We start from the raw sequence: 23,720 nt of genomic DNA on the forward strand, positions 1-23,720 counted from the left end.
GTTACACAAGGATTCGAACCTATGCCAGTCTAGCCCTGTGACGGTCCATGGTGTATAGGGGTAGGAGTGATGTGTCAACGGCCAAACTAGGGAAATGATACAGATAAGGTACACTATGGAGTAGCCTGTGGGGCTTGTCTTTGAAAAGTAGGCCTTCGTTTTATTACATAATACACAACTAAAGACTGGCTTTGTACAAATGAAGCAAATGTTCACTTGTTCCTATCACTGCTGTACCTTTCAAAAGAGGAAAGGCAATTATGTATCATAAAAATGTATATTCTAAGATATTATTGTGATGATTTGTCCGAAATATACCTTCTGTAGCCAGCCTGCTGAGCCAGATTTGGAAATCCTAGCTCTACAAAATTTATGCCCATAAAGGGTGCATGTACATCGTGTAAATGGGGATAAAAGTAATGGCATTATATATAGATAGATGGACTGATAGAAGTTATCTGGACTGTTCAAGAGCATTCTTTGTATGATGACACACTAATTTTACCAAGTCTAAATGTAAATACAAATCACGTGACCAACCTGTTGCCTATCAACATAGCGTGGGTCTTCACCCTTTTGTGGTTTGTGATTCACATCTGGGGCCTCCCGCAGCAGGGCATAATCTCCCGCCTCATCTTCAGAGTCTGAGAGTGTTGTGACTCGGCGGTATGTAGGTTCTTCAATGTCTGAAGACTTTACAACTTTTCCTTTCCTGCAAAAAGATATTGATAGAATATTCTATTGTGTTGATGAATCGTCAAAGTGTTTTAATTATGGGGAATGAATTTAGAAAAGTTAAATGAAATAATCTCATCAGTTATTATACAAACACTTATTTTACTACTAATTAATTGTTGATCATGTAAAGCCATTAGAGGTATCTATCATAAATCAGCTCACTAATGCATTATACCCTAATAATAACAAGATAATTTAATAAGGCAGTTCAAGTAATGCTCATTATTCATAGAGGTAAACAGGTCATATTTAATGTTCACAAGAGGGAAACTGGTTTCATTTCATTAATGAAACACCAGGACAAAACTGCTATATGAAGCTCCTGTACAGCATCCAAGGCTCACATAAGATCAGAATAAAACTCAAAAAATTTGATAGTGTAAGCAGAGTTATACTTGTGATTACACGGGGTACCAGAATGTTATTCAGACCCTGAACTAAGACACAGCCACTTGTATAATGATCTTTGTGTAAGGCTGATAAATGATTCTTAGCTAAGCATTTATTAATACCAAATTTTCAACATATCAGAACTTGTTTATTATATTTATAATATGCAGAATTCAAAGTGTTGTGTACCACAGTATTATTATTATCACAGCTACAGCAGAATTAATGTATGAAAAAAATTATCACTTTTCTTAATAACTTGATACAAGATGCTATTTGCTTATACATACCGAGGAGAAGTTAGGATGCCACCCTCATCAAATGTCACTTTGGTCCTTGGTGACATAGGCTTGCTTTGACTGTGAGCACATATTGGCTTACTTGGTCTTAACCAGTAGATCTCCTCCTCTTCACCTCGAGCACGTTTCTCTTGATGTGTCTGTAAAGCAATTATGACTAATTTTTTCTGTAATAATGAAATGAAAGATTTCTAGTCCATCATGAATGAAGTCAATAATTTGTAACTAATAATAAATGCATTCTGTGATACTATACTCTTATTTTTCAATAAATTACCTTAAGATTCAAAACAACCTTAAGAGAGGAAATGAAATTCTTGAAAAAGAATGATCATTTAGCTATGATTTTACATCTTAACACAAAATACACTTAAGCAAATATCTAAATATCTGTTAGTATCCCTTCTATATGACACCGAGTTGTTCTTATTGGATATTATAAACCATTACTGTACCTTCTGTACAACACTCATGATGGTCTTCTTTGGTGTGGAATCATTGATGGCATATGCTTTTCCAGACCCCACTACCAACAGCGGAGTGTGGGCCTGACTCTGAGAGTCCCCTGATGCCAATTCAACATCATTCACCAGTTTGATCGAGCGAGCTGATGATACACATGCACGAGCTACTGTCACACGCAGCTTGAATGTCCAAGTAGACTTTTTTTTAAGGAAAAATGTATTTCACTATTAGCATATCATTCAGGTGTGAAAATAATATAAAGTCAGTAACGAGAAAAAATCAAAGATTAGAATTTCTGATCTGAAGTAAATATGAATGAATATTCATGTGATATATCTATAGTACCTTACCTCAATATTTTGAAATATTTCTTTACATGATATAATCTGATAAGATTTTATTTAAGACTTCTTCACATGTAGCCTTAATTCAGTATACATCTCAATTTTACCTTTAAACTCTAACCTACTTTCAGTTACTATATTTATTGCATGCTTGTAGTACTATTAAAACTATCTCTCTATCTGTGGATCTGTGATGCCTGATCACAAGTGGAATTTCCTCAAAGGGGTGGCTATAGCGATAGAGTCAATATAACTAAACTCCAGTGCCACTTCTTAGCCTTCAGTACTAGGAAGCCACTGGCAAAGGGCAACTCTAGTGCAGTGTTTGCAGAGGCTTCTGTCTCATGTTCCTACTGACTGTAACATCTCCATAAAGATTTACTATAACACAACTTGCCATCACTACTCATGACTAAGCCTTTTGTAAATGATCTACATGAAATTTGTAGAAAAGAATTAAAATGTCCTTAAATGTATGTTTATGCTACGTTTCTTCCACTGCCCACATAATCAATCCTTTGTTGTTGGTATGTACTTCAACATCACTATACATTTAGTGAAGATGTTAAGGCACGGTGTTATATTTACAAAAAATTACCTAATTATCTAAAGGATTTCAAATAATTGACTTTGGTACAAATAACCAGAAAAGTGAAAAAAGTACAGGAAGGAATTTCTGGTATTAACGGAGTAATAATGAGTACATGAAGGAATTTCTGGCATTAACCTAGTAAAATCTTAAGTTGCAAATGGAGATTTCCATATGATTCATTGGTTTCTCCCAATTTAGAATAACCTATCAGTTTTTCTAAAATGCAGTGACAACCTAGGAAACTGGGTTGATATCAGATCTTCTATAAGACAGACAAAATGATAAAGTACACATAATTCACTGAGGTACTCATGACACTTACTTTGACAGTCAGCAGCAGCCAGAGGACAATCCACAGGAACAGGTGAACAATAGTACCAATGACAGCAGCCAGAACAACAGCATCTAAAGAACCCCGGTAAACTAGAGACAAATCCCAGAGCAGTGGTCCATGGGATAGTCCCAAAGCCACTAACACAATTAGGGCTGCACAGTGTGGTGTATAGGGTCGTACCAAGCCAGGTTCATTTTCATACTGAAAATTATGAACTGGATTACCATCATTAACAAAGGAACAGAAATATATTTCAACATTATAAAAAAGCAATGACTACTCTTTTTGTTGTGGTATCTGTTTCAATAATAACATGCAATTCTAATGAATTTTGGTTAGTTGTCAAATGGTTTTAATTCTATTTATCTATATCTCTGATGCCTGTTCCCCTCAGGAACTCCCACAAAAGGGTTGGTCAAGGCAAAAGAGTCTCCATAACTGGTGAACATTAGTGCCACTTTTAAATGCCTTACCCTTAACAGGCCACTGGCAAAGGGCAACTCTCATACAGTGTTTTCAATAAAAGATCGTGTCACTGTCTGTGCAAGGCATTCAGAAACTAAGATGACCTACTCGATCAACATTTTCTAAGCTGTGCAATTTCCATTTCAGTATGTAAACTTTGTCATTGTATTATAAACTAAACTTCACAATAGAAAAAAATTGTGACATTTGTCATTGTATTATAAACTAAACTTCACAATAGTAAAAATTGTGACAAACTGAATAATTAACATAAAAATACTAATATGTGAATACTGACATTGTCAAATGATATACATTTAGAACAATGCAAGAAAGACTTACTGTAATATGATAACGCTGACGGCTTTTAACGACAAAGTTGGTAAACTTTTGGTAACCATAAAAGTATATAGCTGATGATGATACAGTAACCACCATTACAGCTATAACAAGCAATCCAATTGTTGATGGCAAGTTTAACAGGAAATCTTCTCCACCATGTAGCTCTCTTGAACTTCCACAAACATGAAGCTGTAAAGTACAAAAATGTCATGTGAAAAATATGTCAACAGAGGGAGACCGTACAATTCTGAAACAGGACTCTTTCCTAATTATTCATATCTGTATTCTGGTTGTTTACTTTTAGATGAATAAATTCATTAAAGAAAACATTCTCTATTTAGTGCAAATTACTTTACTCATAGGTAAATAAACCTACTAAAACAATGAAGAAAATTACTATAACAATTTGTCTGTCTTTTAGTCACACACTATTTGAGAGTCTTTACATTTTTGCAGTTAACATAACTGACGAACAACCAACCTTGTACAGTATGGTGAAGGCAGTAATGGTCAGGATAATGTGAATGCCATTCACTATTAACTGAAGGGAGAAGAGAAGGCCAAAGCTCTTGTTGGTGTGCCAGAACACAGATGGGTACCTGGAACATTGGAGGCATGTCAAATCAAAGATTTAAAGTTACTCGAGAGTAAAATGTCACTATGTAAGCAAGGAAACCAGCGGAGGCAGAAAAGGATAAATGGTCTCATGGAAAAATAATGCTAAATTTAAATCTCATGGGAAACCTGATTAAAATGAATGTAGGTGAGTAACAACTCTGAGCCTGGATACATACTTCCACCTAACATATGATATAGGTGAAGTACCCTTTCCATGAAAAGAATTTACATATTTTTAAAGGCACATGTAATAATAACCAGTTTTTTTCCATTACAAATACTCAAAAGAAAAAAAATCCTAATATCACACTGCAGTGTATCCAGATACAGTACCACTGATACTTTTTAAGTCGTCATGGCACCCCTATTTTGTCACTAAATTTTCAAAAACAATTTAGGAAAAAGCCATCCAAACAAAACAGAGCATTAATATTACCTAATTGCAAATACCAGTAGGGCAATTGAGTAGTTCAGTAATTCTGGGGACAATGGACTCCACTTTCCATCTTCTGGCAATCTTGCATATGATGGTTTTCTATCAGGTGTTGATTTTGTGTTCAGAAATCCTCTTCTCTCAACAACCTGAGCCTTAGTGGAGTCTTTCTTTACTCTGACTGAGGATTCTTCCACTTTCACATAAACTGTTGGAGTCAACTTTGAGGAATGATGGCTATGAGAGCTGTGTAAGGGGGCAACTGTGATGGTTTCAGGGTTGAGAGTTGAGGGAGGAAGTTCTGGTTCAAGAGTTTCAAGGAAGGCAGGGTTAGTGGTAGAGTTGATGCCAAGCACCATAAGTCGATCATTGTGAGGCACAAGGAAGTCCAGGTCTGTATGCCAGATCTCATCTGTAAGTAAATAACTGTATTAGATAATCATCAAGAAAATGGCTTGCTGAAATTTGAACTAGTCTAAACTGTAAATTAATGCATATTTCTTTGAGCTGCTGCACTATCAATATTGCTAATACTATGAGAGGCTTGGAGCTGAAGACACAACTGAAAATCTGTAATATTTGAAACCAAGCAATGTCCAGAACTAATGAGCATTAAAGATTTTAGAGATATATGTTATGTTTAAGTCAAATAGGAGTCTGAAAATACTATAGGCAGTCTTATCAACATTTTGGTTTACCCTAAATGTAGTCAAAAGTTGATAAAATTAACCTTTAGAGTCCTACAAAATAAAACACACAGTATGTATTATTTAAATTTCTATCATTGTACTTGTTTCTAGCGCATGAAAGGTACGCTCATTACTGCTAGAAAGGAACACTAAAAACTACCAGTCCTTTGCTGAACTTTACCAGCACTAGAAACTGTTCAACCATTTTGAAAATACAAAAAGACTGAAAAATTCAAACGCTGGGAAAATACAATTAAGTTTTCTGCTTTAAGCCTGATTTAAGTAAACATTCCAGCATTCGAGTGTAACAGAATTAACCTTCAACGTGTGTGCGTAGAGAGAGAGAGAGAGAGAGAGAGAGAGAGAGAGAGAGAGAGAGAGAGAGAGAGAGAGAGAGAGAGAGAGACTTTGTTGGAACTTACTGTTTCCTTATTCCTTCGTTAACCATGTCTAATACATCTTTTTGCATTCATTTGTGCACATGAAAGAGGAACCAAGTTGTTAAATTTGTAATTCACTCCAGAACAATGGTGTCTCAACTAGGCTTAATTCCTTCAAGGTCTCTCAGCTTGTAGGAACTCAAAGAGCTGTTGATTACGGCATTCAAGGCTAAATTACCCTAATTATCACGTGATTACATATGATTGGCCCACCCATTGCCTAATGCTTGTTTAACCTCAATTACTGGGCTAATTAATCTCCAGTATTATTCCAAAGGACGGGACATTTCAGAAATAAGGAAAGTGAAAGGAAAGTGTTATAGAAATATAAATATACAAGTTTATACCTAAAACTGCAGGCTAGAATAAATTAAATTAAAATCAAGTGAATTCGTACGGTTAATTTAGAACATAGAGAAATACAAAAGTAAATTACTAACATGTACTATTAAAAGAGTAATACAAAAGTAAATTACCAACATATACTATCAAAATGAGTGTTATAATAACCGTGAGATATGAGGCTCGTTTGATTCTCATCTCTAATTTCGCGGAGGATCCTCCGGCTGGCTTAATGGTGGCGGCCAAGTTGGTTGGGAGTACCTTACACTACATACAGTAGCTGCTGACTCATTGATCGAGCTACACCCGCTGCGGCACTCTCTCTCTCTCTCTCTCTCTCTCTCTCTCTCTCTCTCTCTCTCTCTCTCTCTAACAAAGAGATATACGTACCTACGGGTACATACGACGAGGCTGCTTTAGAGAGAAAGTTACTCGTATCTCATATCTTTCTCACGGTTCACCAGCACCAGATAACAGCTCAGTAAAAGTCTCCAACTTTGTATACATATTTCACAAATAACTTTCATAAAAAAAAAAAGGAAACACGGACATTAGAAGCCCAGACTCCGTCCGGTGTTACAGAAACTGAAAAACCACAAAGAAAAAAATACAAGTTTCATTTTCAGCAACTTCCGTCGCTATACCCGACTCAAGGGGGGTGAAATTGTCCCAGTCGAGAGATTCTGAAGTTAATACGAAACAGTCGGTGTTGGAGGAAGCAGAAGAGGAGGAGGAAGGAACAAGTGGGACGTACATAAGAGTAGAAGAGAGAGAATTCTTGCTACATAAATCTACGGTAATGTCTCGTAGCCTCTCAAAACGCTTCGCATTTCTTCCGTTCAACTTCGCATTTCTTGCGTAACCCAAAACAATTTAATTTCATGATGGGTAACGAACTTATTTATCATCACATGAAAATAACTACTAACCAATTTAAGACTAACAGATTAGATTAGTTTCGGTCCAACTCTTGAAATAAATAACCTGAGTTACAATCTTTTATTCCGTACGGGGGAACTTTCCAGCCAGCTCTCGCCGCCATCCATAAAACTTATTAACATTGGCCGTCTCCTGTGAGGAGGAAGCTTCACAGTTAAATTATAGCTGTGTCAGCTGTGGAGGGTCTGGGCGAGGACCGGCTGGGATAAGAAACATTAAGATAACAGGCCCTGTCACACGCCTCCCCTGGGAGCCATATTGCCACTGTAACATAATGTAACAAGAAGAGGTAATTTCTCGCTTAAGAAAACGAATGTACTCCATATTTTTGCACTAGAGATTTACAAATATAACCTCCTTGCCTCAAATTCAGCTTATGTCTTAACTTACAACCCTTAACCTATCGGCACCAACATCCAAAAGATGTCGAATGTTTATATTCCCTACTGTGAACATCAGGAACAACCCTGACCCCTCCTATTTAAACAATAGATAACTTTTCCCCCCTTTTAAGTAACTTCCAGCTTACGTTTAAGTGCAACACATAGGATGGAGAGAAAAAAAAAAAGGATGAAAAATGTATAAGGCCCAGATGTCGACCCCTTCAACCCGAGGGGACGAGACAGCGTGGTGCCAACAACCTCCCCCCTTCCCTCACCCCCCATCAATTCCCCTCAACTCCCACTGACAGAGGCCTCTCCCCACCCACCCTTACCCCACGGGGTCCGGATCCGAATCCCTGGCCGCCATCTTCGGCTTCCAATCCATCGTATTCATTATTGGATTTGGGTTAATATTGGACCGCTCAATGAATCACTCTACCTTAAATTGGATTTTCAGAACGGCTAGTACCAAATATTCAGCTCCTTTTTTGTGTATATTATTCACAGATTGATAGCTATGGGAGTGATTTTTTTTAATCTTTGTTATATGAAAAATGTTACATCTTGGACGCTGTTTGGCCGCCATGATCTGGCCCGCCATATCACTCAAACTTAATTATGAGATATCAAAGCTTCTGAGAAGAAATATACCATTCAAAGACTTAAGTCAGGCCATTTCAGTGTTAATGATAAGATTAAAACCGTACATATGATGAGAACCTGAGGTACGTATAGCATCATATATCGTAATGTTAGGCAAGATATCTCTTATTTCTAATATTTGAATATCTAATTGGTCTTCCTCTATAGCCCTCGCTGACAAAGTGGGGTCTGCAAGTGCGGGATGTTCTCCAAACCCATATCGTGACGGCCGAATAAAAAAAATTGGGAAGTTCCATTAGATAAATTAGGGAACAGACGAGAGCCGTGCGTCAGGTTATAATGTGCCGATGGAATGATCGCATGGCTAAACCATACAGCTACCATGCTCTTGCCTAACCTAGACGGCGGGTTAATGTGTAGCTGTGTACATATTACTATTTACCTATGAGATCTGTACGGGAAGGGGGTCTACTCTCGTGGGGTCCCATCCACTGTGTCTGTCAAAAATACGATCTAATCTTCTTTTATCAATCTCTTGGGGATGAAATATTGCCAAAATCCCTTTCTTATATATATATATATATATATATATATATATATATATATATATATATATATATATATATATATTCATACTATTCGCCATTTCCCGCGATAGCGAGGTAGCGTTAAGAACAGAGGACTGGGCCCTTGAGGGAATACCCTCACCTGGCCCCCTTCTCTGTTCCTTCTTTTGGAAAAAAAAAAAAAAAAACGAGAGGGGAGGATTTCCAGCCCCCCGCTCCCTTCCCTTTTAGTCGCCTTCTACGACACGCAGGGAATATGTGGGAAGTATTCTTTCTCCCCTATCCCCAGGGATAATATATCTATCTATCTATCAATATATATATATATATATATATATATATATATATATATATATATATATATATATATATAAACAAAATAGGAGTGGCAAAGGCGATTTAGGTGATCATGAATCACCAGTGAACAATATGCCTCATGGAAAACTTACAGGGCAAAAGGACACAACCTCCAAACATATCTTGGGTTTTAAGATCACCTCTATGTTCCCGTTGTATACGGTCGGTGACGGGGACGTGCCTGGCTTAAAATATGCCGGGAGAGGGGGGGACAAGGGGGAGGGGAGCAGGAAATGTGGAAGAAAGAAGATCGATAAAGGACACAATGGGGAGAAATGTGCGAAGATGAGAGCAAAACCGTGTATACGTGGCCCCTTTCTGAAAAATGGGGTTTGAAATGCGGCTAAAAAAGAAGACGTATTATAGAAATTTGTTTTCTGAAGCGGTCGAGGGAGGGCGCTAACATTACCTAAGAGGCTTGGGCGGTATTCATCCGCGGGAGGAGTACTGTAGCCTGGAGGCTGGTCACACGCCAAGCTACTATTGGGTTACACAGAGTGAAGACAAGCGATACATAATACAACAAGCGATACACAATACCTTTCACTGACTTCACCTCTTGAGCACGACGGTGCGACCCTTGAGCATGACGGTACGATCCTTAGGCACGACGGTACGACCCTTGAGCATGACGGTACGACCCTTGAGCACGACGGTACGACCCTTGAGCACGACGGTCTCAGCCTTGGGTGTATCGGCGTGACCTATGACCAAACTACGAAGGGTCAGTTTAGGTCAAGGAACCAGGTTAGCGTGCCTCAGGGTCCTACCATCGAACTCAAGGGTCGTAGCGTCGTGCTCAAGGGTCGAACCGTCGCGCTCAAGGGGTTAAGGGAATGTTTATATACCTCAAGTTCACAGACTCTGTCAGTTTAAAAAAAAAATGAAACAGCAGGTGGCAGCAGAGCAGATCATTCAAGACCTATGTGAGGTTAAGCATGGTAATCGAAACACTACGTTGGAACCACGACCAACATCATTCTATTCTTTATTCGTTTATTCCGTTATTTCTTCTGTCCGGTCCAGACACAGGTTCTTACAGCGCCCTTGCGCGGGGCTGTCCACTGGTCTACCGACTGGGTCCTGTAGATGGCGCTCTGCCAGCTCAGAACACTTTAGAATATGTGGTAAAGAATACTGTAAACAACCAAGTGAAATGATAAAGGAAGAAACTGGCACATGATGCGCGCGGGTAACTACGAAAAAAAAGCAACAATGACTAATTTTCAATAAGAATATTAAATAAGGAAAGTTTCCTTAATTTCGAGATCCACTAACATATCATAAGAAAGATAAACAAAGAAGTTCTTATCTTTACAAAAAAAGACTCAAGAGGACATCACTTTCTCTCTTGCGAATAAATAAAAGCAAACATGGGGTGTTGTACAAATAAAAGCAAACATGGGTGTTGTACATATACATATCCGAGTCTCAGATGAAAATCAAACACAAAATTTCTCTTTTGAACCCCGAGCCAAGAGTCAAATGAGCGACCTAGTGACTGTTGCGGACTTGTGTGGTACCGCGAGGCTGGCCCAGAGATCAATAACTGTATTGAACCCCGGACATTCCTTCGTCAGGGTCGACTGTTGAGGGGACGAGTGAGGGGGGGGGGAAGAAGTGGTACTGGTCGCGACTAGGGAGCCAATCAAATACGTATGTATTCCACCTCGTACTGAGAGGGGAGTTGGGAGAACTTCACACCAAGTGATGGGTGACACAGGGTGCAAGTTAAGGGTATTTCTTAGCTCAACATACTTTTTCCTTCAAAATTGAAAGACGATATTGAGATACTTCTATACTTGAAATAATCATGGAAAAAAATATTACAATGCTCTCATTTACCGATACATATTCATTAAATACGATGCAAAGGAGCAGAAATATTTTAAAGTTGACTTCATTTCACAGCTTAAGTAAGTGTCATTAAGAGGACTAAACGTTAATTCAACACCAGATTTGTATTCAGCATGAAAAATACTTCTCATAATGAGTTTTTAAAGGAAATCTATTTTTTCTGAGAAAAATACCAAAAATTGAAGTAATAGTTCAGGGTATTTTTAAGTTCAAAAAACTTTTTGTTTCAAAACTGAAAGATAAGATATTCAAACTTTTATACTTGAAATAATCATGGAAAATATATCATCATGCTATCAGTTACCGATACATACCCAGTAAATACGATGCAAAGGAGCAGAACATAACTTTATATCTTTAAAGAGTTTATATAAATTAAGTTTGGCCTAACTCTTAACAGTTTATAATTACACTATATATTTCTATACACATCCACTGTATGCACATTATTAATCAGGCAAGGGGCGCTACTTCAGTGCTTGCCATAGGCGCTATTTCCCCTAGATACGCCCCTGGGTGCAGGAGACAAATGGCTCCTTGTACAGGGGGGTGGGGGAACAGCGCTCCTCCCGGTGGGGAGACAGTGTTTCATGTGTGTAAAGGGTGGGGGTTGGGTAGCAATAAGCAGCTACGGATGGGCCTACTGCGCGTATTTGCGCGAAGTCGTTTATCCCTCCCTTTAGGTAGAAACACTATACTCTAAACTCTGGCAAAGTATCAGATTTCGCTTTTAGCACAACAGAATAAACTAATATGAGGCCGAGCATTGCTATATGTATATATATTCATTTCCTTTTATGGGCCCGTTACACCAAGATCAATAAAGGAGATAAGAGAAAGGGGGGGGGGGGGGGAGGAAAAAATTCGCGAAGAAACGGAGGGGGGTTTATCCGTTTTCTGTTGTGGACGATGGGCGGGCGGCAGTGGGTGAGTCAGCCGCTGGCACACGTCTCCTCCTCCGATGGGAGGCGGGAGGCGGCTCTGCTGGGGGGAACACGTCTCCCGCCTCACCCACGGCCGGAAAACCATTGACTTTATTTAAAGTAGCTCCATTCACTTCTGTGAGAGATAAAGGGGGAAACAACAAACGGCAGCGTGTAGGAGGGTTGTAGAATATTCATATTTCCATTCCGATGGAGAATGATGGAAGGGGGAATATCTTCTAACAGGTAAATGGCGGGTTAGCGTGAGCAGACGGCATAAAGTACATGAAAGGGAGGGTTCAACTGTTCTTCATGTCAAGTGTTGATGGAGGTAGTCACACTTGATATTCATGCTACGCACACATGAATCAATACAAATTATTCTTTGCCAAATTAACAGGAATACATTTTTTCTTCGTATATGGATGGTTTCATTTTCACGTCCAATGAAGTGTAGCCAATTTGGCACCAGTTCTGTTCCTCGACATAGATAAGAGTGGGAATTCCCAACGGAAAAAAAAAAAAAATATTAACGAAATGGCTATTGTTTTGAGTTCTGGCTACACTAGGTTTGATCGACTTACATCAATTTAGCTAAAGTTTTCCTAGGCTCCACTAGAATATCCTAGTGACGCTATTCATTTATTCTTACCAACTTGGTGCCGTGTAAAACATTCGCTACAACGTCCAGCGTCGATCATTAAATGAATTATAGAATTAAATGAATTATAGACAAGCTTATACCACAATGAAACCCGATTCTATTTTCTGTCTGCAAGCCACAGACATTCCTTGTCCGAGTACCTCGGCATTTTCTGCGGGGGCTTTAATGGCTTTATTTATATCATACACGTCAATATGTCGTGTTGTAAAGAATGACGTCAGAAAATACAAACTACCAGTAAACACGGTTTCATCAGTTTTTTTTTTAAATTTCATGATTATAACACCGCTTTAAACTTCAATACAGTGCACCAGCTGTCACTTGTGTGTGTGTGTGTGTGTGTGTGTGTGTGTGTGTATAATATATATATATATATATATATATATATATATATATATATATATATATATATATATATATATATATAACGACAGAACTCACCCTTAACAAATCATCAGAAATGACCGGAGTACTATGTATCAAAACATAACATCAAACTTTTCATATAGGTAAAAGGAGATTTGAAATTTAAAATATTCGTGATGGAAAACATTATGTTGATAACAAAATGTAGTTAATGGGATGGATGTCCCGGCGCCTGTGCTTGGATAAACACGGGTTCAGCCGTTGGCTTATTAACTGGCAACCTCTAGCCATCACCGCCACACTGCCTTTCTAAAACTAATCTAATCTAAACAAGTTCCTTTTTTGTTTTGAGGTATATTTGTTTTTATCGAGATACTGATTCTACTTTAGCTTCTTGAGCGCAACAGTACGATCTTTAAGCACGACGGTACAACACTTGGATGCAATAACCTGACCTTTGACCTCAGGGTCGGGTCAAAGGCCTGGCCATCATCTCTCAGGGTCACACCTTCGAGCCCAAGGGTCATATATGCCGTTCAGCTTAAGGATAATAATACTGTTGTGCTTAAGGGTCGTACTGTTCAGCTTAGGGGTTGTGACAGCCTGCTCAAGATATTAACGTCTACCAAAGCCTTCCTCTACACCAGCTTGAACAGAGAACGAATGGTCAACTTTAAATGCATTTGCATAACTTCCAAACCTCGTATGTCCCGCGTATACGGACATTCCCACGAGCCGTACAATACGCCATGGAACCTGAGTGAATACATACGCTTTGTTTATGTAAAATATCAACAAACAGGATCCTCCAGATACACCCATCTACATAAACCGGTTTTATATACACCGATATAAATCAACATGACAAGCATGCAATTCATACTGCATTATTTGTATATATAATACACATCGCCTGATGACTTCTAGTCTTCTAAGTGTAAAATATACAGTGAGGCATACAAATATGTTTATAAGATCCCAGTTTCAAGTTAGCATCATCAAGCACTCTCAAGTGGGTCTCGAGCCGCCGCTCGCGAATATAAACACCACTTGAGGGCCGTTAAGGCTACTGGACTCCCTCCCAGCAGCGGCGGGGAACAAGTGAGCAGCGCCCGCGTCAGGGAGGCGGGAGCGCGCCCCCCTTGAACAAGACCCTTTCTTGGCTGACTAATATGGCGCACACTAACCCTTGAGCACGTGAGTATAACCCTTGAGCACGAGGGTTTTGGTCCTTCAGTGCGACGATACGACCCTTATGTCTGGAGTTTCGTTTTAACAAGACGGTTAAAGAAACTTTCTCATTTCCAGCTAAAAATACGTGATTTTTGACGCCTGTTGTAATTAAGAGTTTAGCATTATCACCATCATAATAATCATTAGTGTCACTAATGGTCATGATCCTCAAGACTGTCATCGTCAACCCGACCATAATGACCACCGCCATATGACAGAATAATATTCCTGATATAATGTCCCAAGGGGAAGGGAATTTTCGAAGATTTTACCCATAACAGAAGTTTTTCCTTAATACACGGGGATGGGGGAAAGGGGATTAAGTAGCGGGGGAGTGGGTTAAGGGAATGGGGAGGTAAGAGTAAAGGGAAAGGGATGGAAAAGAAGTGCTTCAGAATGACATCAGGTCCGGAAGAGCTGTTATAGCACGGTCATCCCCCGTAATACCTCGTCTGGCACGGATGGTCGTTGCCTAATAGGGTAAAGCATGCTGGGGGGTGTCGTATGGCCCTAACACCCCCTCCCCCTTCAATGGGAAATGACTTTAGCTGACTGGAGGAAGTGAGTGTGGAAGTGTTGGCGAGCTTGCCTGACCACAGAGAGCTAAAGTTAGCTGGGGGTCGGGTTGAAGAAGCTTAGACGGGCGTCGGAGAAGAGGCAGCTGTTGGCAGCATGTTTACGAATGATAAAAGGTCGAATGACGTTAAGTGACCCACTGCAATGGTGGTATGTGTGTACGAATAACATAAACACACACACACACACACACACACACACACACACACACATTCAGACACAAACACACACATTCAGACACAAACACACACACACACACACACACATTCAGACACAAACACACACACACATTCAGACACACACACACACACACACACACACACACATAAAGACACGTACACACTAAAAGTTCTTTACAATAATTCCAAACACGTGAAATATTTCATGAGAAAAAGCCGTTGAAAAAAAAGCCTAACAAATCTCGCACTTTTATATATATATATATATATATATATATATATATATATATATATATATATATATATTCTACACCTTCGCCTCGCAAGAATGTTATACGTTCCAATAAAACATATCTGATTACTTCTCTACTGCTACGTACACGTCACAGTAAGATGGCAGCTGATTGGTGCGAGAAAAAAAAATATATATAAACCTCTACATTAAGCTACACTTAAGTCCTCCCTGCCTAAGCAACTTATCTAAGATGCAAAATCTGTTACATCAGCATATTTCAAAAGCCATCCAGTGCTACCAACTCAAAGCATAGCTATAGCTATTAGCTCGACCACGGTCCAGTGCTACCAACTCGAACCAGCTGTGAGCGATATGACCCATGATTATATTTTCTAAATAAACCTCATTTGTTTTATAATCTAACGCAATAAAACACACAAATCTTCTACATCCAGGCGCTTACAGATTTACAAGTACTGTGACCGCAACCGAAGAAAGATATACGTGAGAGGGGGGGTTAAAATACTGCATAAATCAAATGGTTCTTACTGTAAAGGGGTTAGTTAGACGATGCGGGTCTCCAGGGGTCAAGTTTATTAATATTTATTACTGTCGGGGTCATGACGGTCGTGGTGGCTGGTCTTGTTGTTCTTAGTCAACAACAACAACAACAATAATAATAATAATAATGATCATTATAATTATCATTATTATCATATAACTAATATTATTATTATTATTATTATATTATTACACAAAAAGTCATTCACAGAAACATCTACGCACAGTCTCTCTCTCTCTCTCTCTCTCTCTCTCTCTCTCTCTCTCTCTCTCACACACACACACACACACACACATTAGAGAAAGGTTCGGCGCCCTCCAAGCAGCGCCTTATAGACATTCAGATCCCATAATCTCGTCCTCCACGAGGGGTTGAGACTGGCCTTTGGAGGTGTAGTGAATATAAATCAGCGAGTCATGAAAGAAACCCAGTCGTCTATACAAACCCCAGATGTCCTCTCGTTACAACACCCACCCTCACCACCCCACCCACCCGGCTGTGACATGCTTAGCCCACCTTGATCCAAGGAATGGCAAGAATGTCCGGTTTCCGTACGGTCTATACTCCCTTAACACGTACTCTTTTAAGGGGGGGGGGGGGGCGAATAATCCTTACTCGGAGGCTCCTTCAAGGATCTCCCTTTACAACTTCACAAAGACCTTTAAAAACTTTCTCTTTTTAAGGGGAGGGGGGGAGGAGGGGGAGGGAGAGAAAGCGAACTTAATCTAATTAGGTCATTTTTTTTTTTTTTCCTCTTAACAGAACAGAACTTGGACTTGTTACCGGCTCTTTGGCGAAGACCAAATGAAAAAGATTCACCCCGTTTTCTATGACCATACTACGGAAGCTTTCATTTGTATGACCGAATTGCAAAAGAAGTTTTACCCCGTTTTCTATAGCTCTCGGATCTTGTTTGGGCGTCGCATTGTTGCCAACTCGCGGCGCGGCGTCTGGTGGTTACATTGTGCTGAGCGGGAGGAGAGGGTTGCCCGCCGCCGGACTGGTAACGAGGAAGGAGTAATTTGAAGTTGTTATATTCATTCAGTCGATTGTAGAATGTACTGGGGGGAGGGGAGGATAGAGGGAGGAGGAAGGGGGTGCGGGTCTCAAGATGGTGGGGGGAGCCAGAGGGAGTTGGCACGATGTACCAGGCTGTCTAAATGTACTGAGGAAACGGAGCTATCAAAATATAGAAGGGAAAAGGCTGTCAATATGTTGCTGGGAGACACGTGGTGGGGGGAGGATGTCAAGGTGCAGTGGGGAGACAAAGGAGTTTTAATCTGTAGTTGTTTGGGAGAGGGGGGGGGGGGGCGCTTTAAAGACGCACTGGGGAGAGAAAAGTAGCTTTCAGAATGTAGTGGGGAGACAGAGGGAGCTGTCAAGATGTAAACAGTGGGTGTTATGAAGATGGTGTAGGGAGAAAGACTGGGGAGGGATGTCAAAATGTAGCGGGGGAGACAGAAAGGGCGAAGAACTGTAGTGCAGACACACATCTGAGATTGTAAAGACGTGAGTGAGAGAGCAGAAGTGGCTACCAAGATGTGTGTATGTGTGTGCGAAAGATAGATATATAAATAGATAGATAGAGATAGACAGATATATAGATAGATAGTTAGATACAGAGAGAGAGAGAGAGAGAGAGAGAGAGAGAGAGAGAGAGAGAGAGAGAGAGGTGGGGTCAAGATGTAGAGGAGGGAGGGGGTAGGAGAGAAAATTGGAGGCCGGAAGGAAAACTGTTTAAGAGAGAGAAAGCCATGATTCACGTGAATGAGTCTCGCGATTAGTTAATCAAAACGAAACAAGCGGAAGGCGTACCAAGGGGAGTGTCTGTGTGGGCCTCGTAGTACCAGAGAGAGAGAGAGAGAGAGAGAGAGAGAGAGAGAGAGAGAGAGAGAGAGAGCACAAAGGAGCAGAAGACTAAAGGGAAAAGATGTTATCACAACCAAAGGATATTACTGGTCGTGGCCTCACACAGTCTCTGTGGCAGGTCTGGCACCAGTTAACTACCTTTCAAAACTTACATAATAATAATAAATAATAATAATAATAATAATAATAATAATGATAGTATAAATAATAACAACAACCATGGGTATCTATATATGACGAAGACAAAGAAGCCACATTCAAAAACACGAAGACATTGTACCGGAAGGTCATGGGGTCATGTTGAGCAAAGGTCAGATGTAAAATGACAGTAAATAATCACGATAACTGTTGCTAAAAACGAGGTTAATAATTAAATTGTTTACTTTCTCGTGTTAATAGTCCGACTCAGCGTTAAGGAGAATATTTCGGTATAGTGCGTCTATATCGTATAATTCTAGTGTGCACTTCATTTTAGAAACCGTTCACATTTCTTTGCGTAATCTAACATAAATTTCTGACGAGTGAATAAACTTTATGAGTGAGCATGATATGAATATATTGGTACACAATCATATAATTTGTGTGGTGAAGAGACCCTTGCACCAAATGGAGTTTGGAGGTCTAATAACAATGCTTTCCTGCAATAATATACACGGGATAAACTAACCACATTGGACACGGCTCAGCCTATATATATATATATATATATATATATATATATATATATATATATATATATATATATATACACACACATTACCCAGACAAAACGCCATCACAAACAAGCTGCTTCAAGCTCTGAACTTTTTACCTTTACCCCAAAAAATCATTTGTTACTTCTTTCCTCCTCCTCTTTACATTACTGTATCTACCATTTTGCAGAGAAATATCTTCTAACATAAACAAAAATCGAAGGAGGGTGACGACAGCAAACCAACATGCGGTACGCCACGTCGAATCCCGTTGCATTTTACTTTTTGCAACACTGAAGTGGAATGTTAACACCACGAGTCTTCTTGCGGATAGAGTAACATGGACGCCATGTACGCACCTGTACGTACACACACACACACGGACGCTACGCAGTAAATCCAGCTTCCGCTGTGTGAATGAGGCGGTACGTGTGTGGGTAAAGACATGAAGACGGTGGGAATCGAAGGCCTCCAGAGGATAATATGAGGTTTTATGGCAAGTGTGAGAATAGCAACATCCCCCGCCTCCCGTGATCTAACCCTAGAGAGCTGAAATCTAAACCACTCTGCTGTTAAATATGTTAAATAAACGGCGTTAAAAATCATCAACAAATAACTGTCGATAGGAAGATTCAGCAAATGACTGTAGTTAAGATAAAATAAACTAGATCAGAACATGTCGTTCTGATGGGTCTATAATTATATCTGGGGGGAATCTCTGGGGTGGCTCGACAGGAAGCCTGGCTTCCGGTGAAGACAAGAGGGTGGTTCATCTGTAATCACCGAGGCCAAGTTCAAGGCTGGTAGGGTAATAATTACGCACCCTGAGGTCAACAGCCCACGGGAGGTCACTAGGTCGTTAATGACATCAATTTCTTTTGAATTTTTTTTTCCCAATAAACTTTACTAAAAGGTTCAATGCATATTCTATACATGTTTCTATGGATTCAACGTACTGAAGTCTCATATACATTAATATACACTGGTTTCAAACACGACGACGGTACGACCCTTGAGCACGTCGGTACGACCACTGGGTTATCATAATGGCCTGCCTTTAAATCTGACACTTTGAGGCTCAGCTTAAAGTGTAAGAGGTCGTGCCCTGAGATCGTACCTGTAACGTCCAAGGGTCGTTCGTACTGTCGTGGCGCTTAAGAATACATCATCATGACCTGTTTACTCACCTCTTGGAAGGAAGCCAGCGGTGATAAGCGTGGCATCCATCACAGTCCTGGGTATGAGGAGGCAGAAGGCGGCCACCAGGTGCAGGAAGGGCGCCGTGGGAACACCATGCAGCCACAGGATCCTGGAGGAGGGAAGGAAAGACGACCTCCTCATCACGCACACACCCAAAGCGAGCACTTCAAGGCAACATGTCATCACAGACGACCTCACCATAAGTCATAAACGCTGACTTGGCAGACGATGCTAATGTAGCATTTAAGGCTAAACTTACTGGGGACTACCCCAGTGCAGCGGGCGATGCTAAACGAGCATATGGAGCTAACGTAGTGGAACATGCTAATATAGCAGATGACGCTATGGCAAACACATCCCTCTAACATTATAAGCTAAGCTAACAAACTCCGCTACATTAACGGCAGCTGTAACGCTTGCACCACCCGCTACATTACCATCATCTGTTATGTTAGCATTATCTGCTACATTGGCTACGCTAACATCATCCGCTTTATGAACATGTAAACAAAACCAGAAAAATTTTGAGCTTGTAATGATGAATCATTAAATACTCACATTAACTTGTATTCCAAGTTTGTTATAATGTTTCATCACATTAACTCATTTAATGTTAACTTAATAACAAGATTATTTCAGTAATTCACACGTCCGAATTACACGATCATCTCAATTTCCCGAGAAACATCAAGTCGTAAAGGATGATAACATAACCTCACCATACGTTGCTCCTTTGGATACTAATGGAGGTTAATGGGCCATGTCATGACCTGATAGGACCTCTCCATATGGATTAATGGGACTTACGATGAGTTAATGTGCCTGAGAGACAGTCAAGAGGGACTCGTAGAGAACTGATGGATTAAATGGGACGTGTGATGGGAGATGAGTTACAGGAGACATGTAAAGTGAGCTTATGGGTTATCTCAGACTTAACATTCCTAATAAGATTACTACTAGACGAAGAGGAGACATATTAATGGGTCACATGAGACGAACTAATCGGTAAAAAAGAAATGGTATCAGATAACGGATTTAATAGTAGCCAACAGGACACAGGCAACGTGAAAGTAAATCCTAAATTAATATAATGGGACTTTGAAATATATATGAACCTATCACCAACGTCTCTGGCGGGCAAGACAGACTGACTAACCTGACGAGGCCCCTGGCGTCTGGGAGGACGGGAGGTGGGTCCCTGCTGCACGTGGAGAGGGAAGCCCCCAGCTTGAAGCCGTCGTTGGCCAGGTTGCCCACTTTCAGCACGGAAGTCACCAGGAAGAACGGCACAACGACCACGGAGGCTCCCACCAACCCCACGTACGCGTTCAGCTCAACGTAAGGCGGGTCTTCCCCTATAAGGAGGAAGAAAGAGAACGTGGGGTAGGTATAAGGGCAAAACACAAATAATAGACAAAACGTAAAGAGGAGGTAATTAATGAGGGAGTGTTGATGTATATGTGTGTGCACTTGTCTACAACAGTTCTCATGTCTGAGGCAGTTCTACAACCTACATTCACAAGTTTACATAAAGTGTTTTTGAATAAATTTTTACAATAGTTCTCTCTCTCTCTCTCTCTCTCTCTCTCTCTCTCTCTCTCTCTCTCTCTCTATATATATATATATATATATATATATATATATATATATATATGTCTACCTATATACACAACTGTAAATTATAGACAGGAAACAATTTCAACCCAGCACCCACCTTCAGGCCAGGGTAAGGAAGCGTAAAGCAGAAAACGCTTTACCCCGGCGAACACCAGGTACCCGGTGAATCCCAATGTGACCATGCAATACCAGATGGACCACACGCTGTTCAAATGGTACTCTGGGCAGCAGGACTTCCTCCCCTGCTGCTGCAGCTGCTGTTTCCTGCCCGGGACGCCCTTGTTGCTGCTGCCGTTGCTACTGGCGGAGGAGGGAGCGCGCTTGATCCGCGCCGAAGTCGAGGTCGCATTCGAGTGTTCGGAGGACGTGGTCGACATGTTGGCTCTCGACATTTTTATGACTTGAAAAAAAATATATACAAATTAGAAGTCATTTTTATATCAATACATAAAATTATCATAGGCAAAAGGTATCAGTTCATAATTCTTTTATAATACGATAAAGAAGGGAAACTCTTAAAACTAATGTCTTACAAAAAAAAAAAGCCATGAAAACTAAACACATAACAATAGTGAGTAGAAATATGTTCGGTTCTCCATCATGGTGCAGTTGCATCAGGAAGGATTACTGTAAATTAATTCATAGAGGGATTGCTGTATACAGGGTGCTTCGGAAAAGGGATTACGGCCTATTAATTGCTTCTAGACGGGATTACTGTACACTAATTACCTCGGGAAAGGGATTACTCAGTATCAATTACTTTGGGAATGGATTACTGTACACTAATTACTTCTGGAAGGGATATCTGCATATCAATTACTTCAGAGAGGGATTGGTTGACCACTGGATAAGGTTTACGGTACATCAGTGACTTAGGAAAGGGATTACTATGCATCAATTACCTCAGGAAGGTATTACGCCACGTTAACTACTACTACACAGAGGAATGTATTATATTTCGTCCTAAAACGAGTTTTATTTTACCTTCATTATATCTAAAATTCGTCCTGCGAAAAACACGACAGAAAGAAGCCTATCCATTTATCTCTCTCTCTCTCTCTCTCTCTCTCTCTCTCTCTCTCTCTATATATATATATATATATATATATATATATATATATATATATATATATATATATATATATATATATATATGAAGCTGAACACCACTTGTAAAACATATTTACCTATATAATCTATATTTACTGTTTCTGCCTTACTGTGAGAGACTACATCCATTTTTTTTAGTTTTATATATACCAGTACAGTGTTGGTGCAGGCCTGAAATATATAAAATAATGTCACGGTAGAATTTTGAAATTGAATTGTTTTAAAGTCGAGAGCATCGCCCAGTTGCCAAATTTACACCGCGGCTTGCCATATCTACAATATCTACAATATACCTTTAAATATCATATACAATATGACCCTCACCGATAATAATGGTATATCATTATAACATTAACCTTCCGGAGAGATACGTGACTTTCATCAGTATGTCCGAAATCTCTGTTAGTCGATTATCTTAACCTAATTCAATAAAATTCTTGAGTAAACTCGGTTCATCTTCAGCATCTGCCGCCAGTTTGAGCGGTCAGCCATCATGGTCAGCTCTTACCTTACCACAAAGCGGATACTTCTACAGTTCCACAAACTCCACCACGATCCCTCTCCACAAATACTACCACGATCCAACTCCACAAATACTACCACGATCCCACACCACAAACACCAACACGATCCCACTCCACAAACACCACCACGATCCCACTCCACAAATACTACCACGATCCTACTCCACAAAAATACCTCCACGAGTCCACTCCACAAACACCACCACGATCCCACTCCACAAACACCACCACGATCCCACTCCAACAAACACCACCGCGATACCCACTCGGCAAGCTCTCCACGCCCCTGTCATTAGATCCCAGACCAGCAAGCGATATATAAATACGAAGCACAACGAAGAAAATTAAAGTCTACGACTTTCCCAAAGATGAAGGATGTCTTCTGCTGGAGTAGGGAGGGAGGGGGAAGGAAAGGGGGGGAGGAGCGACTCCAGAAGGGAGGAGGTATTGGCTGGGCGTTGGTATTAACCCACTGTGTGGACTTTACTCCACAAACCCTCCAATAAAAAATTCCTCAACCCACTACTACGTGTGAAGGAGCGATGAAGTTGACATACGCTAGTCCAGCAGTAGTGTATGTGGAGTGTAACTTGCTCGCATATCACAAGGGCTATATAAATTACAGTGGCGAGAAGACATAAATAACGGTCTGAGAGCAGCGTTATTGCGTTTATGAAAGTTTATTAATGTTTATTATGTCAAGGGGTGGGTGAGGTTTGGTTTAGTGGGTGTGTGTGTGTGTGTGTGTGTGTGTGTCACAGAACTAACCGAACC

At 40.2% G+C, this 23,720-nt stretch overlaps 1 protein-coding gene across 4 annotated transcripts in view; it reads right to left on the minus strand.

The window, feature by feature from the left end:
* Window positions 1-23,720, minus strand: part of LOC139758667 (uncharacterized) — a 72,935-nt gene that overhangs the window by 16,439 nt on the left and 32,776 nt on the right. For all 4 annotated transcript variants that reach the window (XM_071680248.1, XM_071680250.1, XM_071680247.1 and 1 more), the window contains 10 exons: window positions 21,410-21,712; window positions 20,852-21,050; window positions 19,683-19,804; window positions 5,024-5,432; window positions 4,451-4,568; window positions 3,970-4,158; window positions 3,151-3,363; window positions 1,883-2,089; window positions 1,419-1,567; window positions 541-712 (listed from right to left, as the gene is read on the minus strand). In XM_071680248.1, coding sequence (XP_071536349.1) covers window positions 541-712; window positions 1,419-1,567; window positions 1,883-2,089; window positions 3,151-3,363; window positions 3,970-4,158; window positions 4,451-4,568; window positions 5,024-5,432; window positions 19,683-19,804; window positions 20,852-21,050; window positions 21,410-21,712 — 2,081 coding nt within the window. The remainder of the gene's footprint in view (window positions 1-540; window positions 713-1,418; window positions 1,568-1,882; window positions 2,090-3,150; window positions 3,364-3,969; window positions 4,159-4,450; window positions 4,569-5,023; window positions 5,433-19,682; window positions 19,805-20,851; window positions 21,051-21,409; window positions 21,713-23,720) is intronic.

This window comes from Panulirus ornatus, chromosome 31 (assembly GCF_036320965.1).
Source record: "Panulirus ornatus isolate Po-2019 chromosome 31, ASM3632096v1, whole genome shotgun sequence".
Lineage (NCBI taxonomy): Eukaryota > Metazoa > Arthropoda > Malacostraca > Decapoda > Palinuridae > Panulirus > Panulirus ornatus.